Genomic DNA, 11,128 nt, shown 5'->3' with positions numbered 1-11,128 from the left:
GTTTACAAAATCAAGGGATAATATTGTTTCCACTCATCATTTGTATGTTCTAATCTAATCAACATTGATCAATCATATTACACATATCTCACATATCCCATCTAATGAACGAATCATTATTTTAATGAACTAATCATTTTTCATATGAACTAATCATATCATGAAATGAACTAATCATTTCCAAGTTTGTTAACATATAACATAACTTTTCATTATATAATTATGTTCGTACATAACGACAGAAATTATTACATGACTCAAAAAATAGATGAGTTAACACTATTCGTACATAATGACAGTAAACAGAACACTAGTAACATAGATAAGCTAGCACTACTCCCACTAGGATAAATGCTAGAGCAGTGGGTAATTGCATCCCATTTATCCTGGATTCTATAATGGGTGGTTCAGCCTCAGATGTATCCATCAGATCAATTTCTGGATCTTCTACACAGTCTTGAGGATCCTCCTCTGATTCTTCGGGATCCATCTCTAGATCCTCCTTGGGATCAATCTCTGGATCCTCCTCAAAATCTTCAGGATCCATTTCTAGATTCTCTTCAAATTCTTCGAGGTTCATCTCCGGATCATCCTTAGATTCTGCGAGATTTTGATCTTCCTCTAAATCTTCAGAATCCATTTCTGGATCCTCCTCAGATTCTTTGAGGTCCATTTCTTCGGGATTTGGATCCTCTTCAGATTCTTCAGGACCCTATTATAAATGAAGTAACTCCCTACACATCTCTGAATATGAGATGCGCCCATCAGAATCATCCCAAAGTTGGAATGTTATCTGCCTTAGATGTTCCGATAATGAATAAACCAGAGACCATCTTCTTTCTTTTTCCTGGACTAGATACCCTTCTTGCTCGAGATTCCAGAACAACCAATCAAGTCGACCAATAAGCCTATCTACTTCGTGATCTGGGTCATATTCCAGCTTCTTGATCTCCTCCCATAGCTCATGTTGTTGTTCATAGCGACCAGTCATCATGTATATCGTTCTTTGTATCTAGAATTGAAAATCATGATGTCAGTACAAAATCGACAGACCAGTAACAAAAACTGGTCAAATTCAATTCTCACATATAGAACAAAATATACAGAATGCACAAGCAATTAAGAAAAATAAATTTTCTTATTTTGGGGAGTCTCATGTGACTGACACATTGGATCGGTCGATCAGGAATCTGGATCTTAAGCTTAATTTATTGTCCTCATTAGAACTAATCTAGTTGGACAGAGATTTCTGACCTATGTTCTGCTATTTTTAAGCCAATTTGAGTCAATTTCAGACTTATTAATCAAACTTAGATCCGTTTGATTAGTCCAATTGTTCATTGGATTAAGTCTAACCCATTAAAACAAATCTAATTTTTTTGATCAAATCTGATACAACAGAACTAATCTGGTCATATTTGATCAGCCCAACTTCTGTAATCAAGATCACCCCAATTGATTCAATAATAAACTGAACTGGTTAAACAACAAATAATTTGAATCAGATATAGGTATCATTGAATCAAACTGATCTGCTTAAATTAACTAATAATTTAAATCAGACCTGGGTTTGATCGGACAAGTTGGTATGATTTCATTTTCAATAAATTGAACCATAAATTAATTAAATATTTATTTATTAATTAATAAAATACATGTTCTTATGTATTTAATTAATTAATAAATATATTTAATTAAATTTTATGTCACTGTTCATGTACATGAACAAGAAAAAATTAAAAGCATGCATGCAATTTGTTTTTTTTTTCTTTTACACGTTTTTTTCCTTAACTGTGCTTCGTAAAAACATACTGTCCATGTCTCGTTTTTTTTTTCTCAATCAATTCATGAATCGATTCATTGTTTTTTTTTCCCAATCGATTCATGAATCGATTTAGTACTGTGCTTCAAAAAAAAACGGAAGCACTGTGCGCTATGATTTTGAATTGAATCGATTCATTAATCGATTCACTTGACGGATGAACGTACTGTTCATCTTATTCTCGAGGAAGAAAAAAAACGCGAGCATTTGACAGTTTTATTTCATGCTTTCAAAATCATAATTTTGCTTTGATACCATTATTGTTTCGGATAGCATGAAATATAATTGAAAAACAAACTGTAAATGACTTACATGGATCTCCCGATGAACTCGTTGAAGATATCGTCGAAGACATCGCTGCTGCTGTTGCCGAGAAGATCACCACACGGAATCTCCTCGAACTGTTTCACGAACCAAATCTCAGATGTTCTCTATCACTTGCTAATTACCTCACAACTTTGCTGCGCTCTTTGATCACCTCCGCAAACCTTCTGTTGCGCCCTTTTCCGACTGCTAAGACGCTCCTTTTATAGGAAGGTCGAGGAAGACGAAGGGGAAAGGATGCCACTTCGTCTCCTTGGCGTTTGCAACAACGAGACGTTTGCAGCAACGAAAGAGATGACCCTCTTCGTCTCCTATAATGCCCAACAATTTTTTCACATTTGATAAACTACATAATATAATCGTCAATAAATGCTTAAATCTCTAATAAGACAATGGTTCCTTAACGTGCATAATGTTCACACTATTGTCATAATACATCATACTTGAATTAACAATGCTTGACTCTAAGTTCATCAGTAACCTTGCAAATTTAAAAACGTTTTTTTGCTAGCTTTGGGGTGATAATGCACTTAAGTTCCATCCTTGAGTCAGCTAATGTGCCTGGGCCGAACTATTCCTACTCACTACATATTTATTTTTTAAGAAAATATATTTTAGCAGCAATGGTATCCATTTTAAAAATATAAGCTCACGAATTCTTTAAATAAAGAGATGTTTAATTCTTCTCTACCGACAAGAACTAAACGCCGGCTATATATATATATATATATATATATATATATATATGCTACGGATTATTTCGTACGGATTGTTATGAACCTTGCCATGTATTTTTTTTGTAATTTTTTAAATGTAATTTTTTCTCTTTTCTTTCGTTCTCGCTGAAACAATTCGTTCCCACCTAAACTCATCACCCAGCTTCGCCCACGAGCCACTCGCCCGGCTGTCCACCGCCAACGGCCTCCGGCCGTCTGGACCCACCCCAATGCTATATCATGGGGGGAAGGTGAACCCTAAGGCCGGCTCAAGGCATAGGCCATTAAGGCATATACCTAGGGCCCCTATTATATTGGGGCCTACAAATTTTATATATATATATATATATATATATATATATATGTAAATTAAATATGAATATTAATTTAAAAATATATGAGTATGGATATTAAATATTTAAAATTATGGTTAAAATAAAATTAGTTGAGATTTATTTTTATCGGTAATTGTAATTTTTTAATAGCTAAACTATATTTTGTCAAAAATTTTAAACTTTTTATAGATTAAATTTTGATATTTTTATTTTTTTTTACTCGTGTTAGATTTAATTGATAATTTTAATTTTTTACTATTAAAATTAGATTTAGTTAGTAATTTATTTTTATTTTTTTATTAAAATTTAATTAGTAATTTTAAATTTTTTAATGATATATTTATTGATTACACTTAATTTATATACATACACACACTTTTAATAGTCAAAAACATATTGAAAATGTAGAATTATTTCTTTCTTAAATTTTATTTTTATTCCATTTTTTAATAATTTACGATCAATATTTTCTAGTTAAATATTTTTAGATAAATAATTTTTATTAATAATTTATCAAAGTTAAAATAAATAAAGAGACAGTTTAGTTCACGAAACTCCCGTCAATAAGGGATTCCAAGGAAGAGTCTATTATACATAATGACTATATTTAGTACTCGAACATATTTCTTCTAGGTCATACAATAATTTTATTATTGTGTCGAAACTTTCCTTACTCGAAGTTAAAAATGATTGATATTTTTTTAAAGAAATTATAATTAAAATGTATATTAATAGTATTACAATAATTTATTATTGTTCTAAATTAGATAACATAAAATATTTTTTATTTTTTAAATTTTACTAATAATAAAAAAGTGAGGTTTGACATAAGATAAAGTGTTTGTGGCCTAGTTGGTCATTGCTACTAAGTCTATAAATAATCATTGACAATATATGAAACTACCCTTTTAAATTTTACTAACAAAATTAAATGTCGTCCTCGAGGTATGGTTGAGTTGGCTATACGGGTAGATATTGTTACAATGGGCAAGGTGTCGAATATCGGTAAAGTCAAGAAAAATGCTCTCCCCACAGTGGCCAATTGCAACTTTACGATTTACCTCCTCACATATGGTTGTAGGATTGATCGTGTGGGGTTGTTAGGGAGACAAATTTCACCTTTTACTATAACTAATAAAATTAAATGTTTCTAATATTTATTTAAAAAAATATTAAATTCTTTTTTCGCCTAGGGCCTCAAGAATGGTTGAGACGGCCCTGGTGAACCCGTAGGGGGATCACGACATGGATTCCAGCTGCGATCGCTGATGGATTCCAGTGAATTAAGCTTGTCGCCGCAAGTCTTGGTGCACCGAGAGGGCCTCGAGAGAGGGCGGCTCACGTGGCCGTGAGTTCGTCGTGTTCGTGGTGAGCTAGGGCACAGTTTTGATCCGCTGCGACGAGAGAGAGAGCAGGCGCGGCGAGAGAGAGAGCAGGCGCGGCGAGAGAGAGGAGGATTGCGAGGCTTCGGCGTCGACGGGAGGAAAAGAAAATAAGGAAAAATAGGATGACGTGATAAAAAATAATGAGAATGATATGCCACGTGAATTTGTTCGTATAATTCCGTAGAAAAAGGTCCGTAAGATAATAATAATTATATATATATATATGATAAGATTGATGCGACCGTTAATATTTATATGAATATTTATTTTAATAGATTTTAAAATTAATTTTTAAAAGATATATAATACTTTATGAGAAAAGATCTTATAGTCTATTATTTACATTAGTGGGAGATAATGATCTCCACATGTTAAACAGGTAGAGATGATTATCTCCCACCAATCTATTTTTTTTTAGTCCAAGAGAAGATGGTCTAAGGGATTCTATTCCATATTTTATTAGATGATTAATCTTTATGTAAAGAATCATTGTATGAATGTATTATTTTTTTTCTCCCAAAATAGCAACTTTGATTGAGTTTTAATTTGTTATATCATATGATTGTTTTAATTTTTAATTAGAATTTATTTTGATAACCTTAGTGTTCAGGTTTCGCTCATTTAATCTTGTCGATAGATAGTTTTCCCTTAATTCGCTCCAAAATATTTATTCTTTTTAGTATTAGTATTATTTTTATGCTCACACCTCTGTATCTTTGTGCTTAACCCGATTATTTTTTTAATGTTAATTTTTTCTCTTGATTCATTTATCCGATAAAAAAATTAAAATATTTATTTTTAATAGAATTTAAAGTTTGTCCTCTTAATCATTTTTTCTAGAGAAAATTATGATTTTGGTCCTGTAACTTACCTTTTTTTTTTTTTTCCAATTTTCATCTTGTTAAATTTTAATTTACACTTTTAGTCTTGTAACTTAGTAATATTTTTCAATTTTAATCCTTTTTTCTAAAATTAAAATTTTTAACAGGTAATCGCTTAGTTGGCGGTCATTAATTGCTTACGTGGAAAAAAAAAATACTGAAAAAAATAAAACACTGCTTCTCTCTAACCAGTCAGCATTTCACGTGAAAAAAATGCCGAACTTAAACCTACGCTAATACTCCTCCTACGCCGATCTCCATTCTCCCTTCTCCTTTCTCCTCCTCTAAATCGCCTTTCCACCCCTCGATGTCGCCTCCCCACCGATCCCCGCAGGCTCATCATGATCTCCTTCCCCTGCTTCTGCCTTCTTCCTTCTCCTCCTAAATGAAGCGCCCTTTTCTTCCACTGGCCCCGCAGATGTCCCAACCTTCCGCCCCCCCCCCCCCCCCCCAACACTCGCAGTTATGCTCGCTCGCTCCATCTTACATCATGCCAGTTGCCTATCCAGTTCCTCCACCGTCGATGAATCGATAGCTCTTAGAACTGTTGTAGCGTTGAATGTCAAAAATTATGCATACCAAGTTCAAGTTCTGTTCTGTTCGAACTCGCAGTTATGCCAGTCACGCTTGGTGTTATGTTCTCAGCCAATAAAAAAATTCAAGTTCAAGAACAAGGAGAAACACATGGATGCACAACAAAACATCAAACAACAGCTCACATCAGATATACCAGAGAAAGGAGCCGCCAAGCGTGTGAAACACTTTGGGCTTACACATTATGCTGATAGTATTAATCTTGGAGAAGGAAAATAAATCCTATTAATTTTGTGTCCAAGATTTGATATGGCCTTTGGATAACTTTGAAAGTTGATTATGGCCTTGCTGAAATGGCTGTACTGGTTTAGCAAATTTTTTGTCCCTGGATTCAACAAGAGGTTAAGGAAGATTTCAAGGAGCCATCTTGTGGAGCGGAGTAAACTAATAAATAGTAAGTTTGAGTAAGCGTTAAGGGTTCTCTAGATGGGGTTGCTTGTCTCTGAGTTTCCTTTAGTTTCTTGGAGCTGCTGATTTTTTTTTTTTAAAAGAAGTTACAGTTAGCAACAACTGTTTTGTAATGAAGAATTTACAAATATCTTTTATTTAAATTGATTATTTCTAATTAGAATCAAACTGATAGAGCTTTCCGCTGGTCAGTTTTCCGCCTAGTGAGTTTTCCGTTTCTGCCTCTGTTTACAGAAGAGTCTATGTGGGAACCAATTTCATTTGATATATTGAAAATACAACAAACAAACATACTAGCTTTTGAAACGATAAAACACCATGCCCAACAGAGAATTTCCAGCAAGTACAACAGTATCATTCATTTATTTGAGAAAAGCTTTACCAACCTGATACACAGGTAAAATACTATGTAAAGTTACCTCATAAAACAAGCACATCAAACATTCTCAACTAAATTGTTCTTCAATTATTTTGTCTTAATTAATCAACATGCCAGCCATGTGCCTGCCCACAACAGCATCACTATAATGAACAAATAGCAGATAAAAAGGGATGAAAACAAATATATACACAAAAATCACATAGATACAGAAGGGATGAAACAAACAGAAACACACAAGTTACATCATTGAAGAGTATAAGAGAGAAACCATAATTCATGTACTAAACAAAATAACTATAATTGAAACAATGTTTCATAATTCATGTACTAAACAAAATAACTATAGCTGAAACAATGTTTCATAATTCATGTACTAAACAAAATTTTGCCAAAAAGCAACCAAAAAGTTCACACTTCATTCGCCTTCACTTATGAGGATCCTTTCTTTTCTTCATTTTAGCTTCCAATTCACATTCATTTTCAGATACCAAAGTATTTATGCTGGACATTATCATGAATTTCTGCCCTCCTTGTACAATTGACTTGCATGGTTCAACACTTTGTATGTAGGTTCTTCCAAAAAATGGTGTAGGTGCCCTTACATTGGCCATATTTGAGGGAATTTGACATTGTTTAAATTGCTCATACATGGATAAGGGAGCCATAGACCTCCATGGGGGCATTGGTGTAGTTTGTTGAGCCATTGGTTGAGACATATTGCTGTCTTTCGCCTGTGACAAGTGATTTTTTTAGATAAAATATTTCTATAGAAAAATACACTACTAAACACAAAATAAAACATTAGCTTACACTACTATTGTCATGATAGATATTTGTCTTCTTTAAATCATTTTCTCCAATGGTATGGACATCAAACCTGGTATTCCTCCTCACCTGAAACAACATTTGTAAGAAAAATTACTATAGAAAAATAATAATTGATAAATTACTATAGAAAAATCATCATAGAAAAATTACTATAGAAAAACATACCTGTAACTTTGATGGTGGTTGACCTATGAGCTCTTCAGTCAACTGACTTAAAGGATGTTCTTGTGACTGTTCGATTTGTTCGGATTCCACTGGCCTTACTGGTTCAGTTTGAGTACAACCTTTTTTATTGTGACCCTTAACACCACAAATGCTACATGTCACTGTTCGTTGTTGCCTCCTCATTTCGTGATCATTTTTTACTGTCTTTATTTTGTTTTTTCGTTTTGTCTTTATCGTTTCAGCTTTGTCTCTTTCCATTCTTCTTGCTCGTTTGGGCCTTCCCACGGGTCTCCCAAAGTTTGGTGGAAGTACTGGAATAACTCCTGTTGGTTGCCATTCACTCCTACCATTTAGTGGCATCACTATAGGAGAATAGACTTGTTTGTATGTGGCTAAATTATAGCATTTATGCACGTAATCGAAATAATCCAATCGTTGAGCTAAAATAGCAGATAAAGCATGGTTGCATGGAATTCCACTCAAATCCCATTTCCTACAACCACATGCCCATTCTTTTAGGTCTACACTGTACTTACTGCCATCATAGCATGAAACTTGGTAATGAAAGTTATCTGCTTTAATTGGTATGCAATCCCCAGTCTTTGTCAAATTCTTCTCGATTAGTTTTCTTATTCGAGGACAAAACAATCCTTCCCACTTTTCTTCGGCCCTGTCCCTGTTAACTTGCATTCTCGTCATGAAGTATTCAACAAGCCATTCAAGCATTGACAATATGAACTTCTCCCTTGCATCAAAAATACTGTTGTTAAAAGATTCACAACAATTATTCAATAAAAAGTCACATATAGAGTTGGTTGTGAAGTGTGATCTACTCCAATGCATTGGGGGCTTGTCATTGAACCAATCAGCAGCGCTTGGATCAATATCCCTCATTTCTGCCATTTTTTCCCTGAATTCATTCACTGTTGTAGCTGTGCCACATTTCTATAATGCATTTTTAAATGCTTCACCTCTAAACCCAGCCATTTTAAAATTCCCATGCAAGTGCCTAAGACAAAACCTATGGTTAGCCCTTGGGAATACTTCATTGAATGCTTGGATCAACCCTTTTTGCTTGTTAGACATGAATGCCCATTCATCATCCTTTTCAATATTCAAATCTAATTTCAACAAACTCAAAAACCAGCCCCATGTCTCACATGACTCATTATTCACAATGACAATAGCAATTGGGAAGTTACTATTATTTGGATCAATTCCTACAGCTGATAGTAACACCCCACCATGTGGTCCTTCAAATGACACCCATCGACCCCAATAAAATGCATACATCCTAACAAAAATCCAACTTTCAATCCATACAAACACATATAAAGCCTGTCAAAACTATTTTCGTCGGTCGCATCATTAGTGCCAATCACAACAGTGCTCCCAGGGTTCGATCTCTTCACCTCATTTGCGAAATCCCAAATCAGTGCATACTGCTCATAAGCTTGTCCTTCAACTAATTGAGTTGCTTTTGCTTTTGCCCTATAAATTTGAGACTTTGAAACGATGCATCTAACGCCTTCCATAACATCAGTTCTAAAGTCTTTCACATTTCTTTTCGGATCTGATCTGATCTTGCTCATATACTTTTTAGATAACTAAGTTGATTTCAGATTTTTCACATATAAATTCATCGCACATGTGTGATTTGAAAAGTGTATTCTCCACTAAGCTTCAATGCATGAAGCTTCCACTTACACTCCTCAGCTGCACACTTAGTATATACTCTGATCTTGTCATTTTTGGTAATGTTAACACTTCTTCTATTTTTTATAGCATGTGAGTGTATTGCATCTCTCAATTCCTTCTTGTTGCTAAACATCATTCCCAACTCAAAATTTGGATTATATTGTTGTTCACAATTAAAAAAAGGAAATAGCTCATTTGCATCATTTTCTATATTCGATCCATCTACACTTTTCCTATATTCATCCTCATTGTCAATTAAATTCTCCTCAGCTAAATCCTTAGCCATATATATTTTTAGGGCACATTCCGAGCAATTATTTTCCCTGCACCACTCACTGTTAAAATTCACATTAGCATTGTACTAATCATTATCATCATTATGTGCTTTCAACACTTCCATTTTCATTCTCTAAACTAATGTTCTCTTCCACTGCATAGTCACTTTCTTCACTCAAGTCCCCGTGCATTCGATCTTCATTAAGTGCATATGGAAAGAAAGTTAGTATACTACACCATTCTAAATAAATAAAAATACACGGAAGAGTTAAAAAAATTACACTAAGCTCAAGCTTCCATCAGATTAGACATAGTAAAATAATTGTTCTGCTCATAGATTTATTTTTTTGCCAAAAGCCCCGATTCCAACCAATCAAGCAAGTTAACAATTCTATTTAACACAAGTACTAGGTTTGCAGAAGTGGGTGATGTTTGAAGCCTAATTACTAAAATTTTACCTTCATTTTAATTGGTGGATGGAAAATCATCCATAAAAAAAGCAAGGAAAATTATCACAAGCAGAAAAGGAGAGGAGATACCGTCGAGGGAAAGGGAGAAGACGTCGATCCTGCTGCGAACACCACTGCTAGGTCACATGGAAGTCGACCCCGCAGCAACCGAAGCTGGCGCTGGAGTGGAGCCTGCGAGTGTTGGTGGGGAGGGGGCGGAAGGTTGGGACATCGGCGGTGGGGCCAGTGGAAGAAAAGGGCGTTTCGTTAGGAGGAGAAGGAAGAAGGCAGAAGCAGGGAAGGAGAGCACGATCGACCCTGGAGCTTGCGGGGGTCGGTGGGGAGGTGGCGTCGAGGGGTGGAAGGGCGATTTAGAGGAGGAGAAGGGAGATGGGAGAATGGAGATCGACAGGGAAGGAGAGCACGATCAACCCTCGAGCATGCGGGGGTCGGTGGCGAGGCGGCGTCAAGGGGTGGAAGGGCAATTTAGAGGAGGAGAAGGGAGAAGGGAGATCAGTGTATTAGCGTAGGTTTAAGTTCGGCGTGTATTAGTGTAGGTTTAAGTTCGACGTTATTCTTTTTTGTGAAATGCTGACTGGTTAGAGAGAAGCAACGTCTTATTTTTCTTAGTATTTTTTTCCACGTAAGCAATTGATGACCGCCAACTAAGCGATTATCGGTTAAAAATTTTAATTTTAGAAAAAAAGATTAAAATTAAAAAATATTACTAAGTTACGGAACTAAAAGTATAAATTAATTCTTAACTGGGTGAAAATTGGAAAAAAAGGTAAGTTACAATATCAAAATCATAATTTTCTCTTTTTTCTATTGCCACTGCACACCTGTGGAGATTAATCATCATTGG

At 34.9% G+C, this 11,128-nt stretch overlaps 1 protein-coding gene across 2 annotated transcripts; it reads right to left on the bottom strand.

Moving 5' to 3' along the window:
- Positions 1 to 7,247: 7,247 nt before the first annotated feature.
- LOC121982766 lies at positions 7,248 to 10,812 on the bottom strand. 2 transcript variants are annotated; one of them, XM_042535843.1, is made up of 4 exons: positions 10,354 to 10,812; positions 7,841 to 8,516; positions 7,658 to 7,741; positions 7,248 to 7,578 (listed from the first exon to the last, which is right to left on the bottom strand). In XM_042535843.1, the coding sequence occupies exons 2-4, from the start codon at positions 8,198 to 8,200 to the stop codon at positions 7,273 to 7,275; spliced, it is 750 nt and encodes a 249-aa protein (XP_042391777.1). In that variant the 5' UTR covers positions 8,201 to 8,516; positions 10,354 to 10,812; the 3' UTR covers positions 7,248 to 7,272. The 2 variants fall into 2 exon arrangements, with proteins under 2 accessions (XP_042391777.1, XP_042391776.1); XM_042535842.1 differs by lacking the exon at positions 10,354 to 10,812 and having other exon boundaries at positions 7,841 to 9,084.
- Positions 10,813 to 11,128: the final 316 nt, after the last annotated feature.

The sequence above is a fragment of the Zingiber officinale genome, chromosome 5A, assembly GCF_018446385.1.
Source record: "Zingiber officinale cultivar Zhangliang chromosome 5A, Zo_v1.1, whole genome shotgun sequence".
Lineage (NCBI taxonomy): Eukaryota > Viridiplantae > Streptophyta > Magnoliopsida > Zingiberales > Zingiberaceae > Zingiber > Zingiber officinale.
This window is presented reverse-complemented; position numbering and strand designations above follow the sequence as displayed.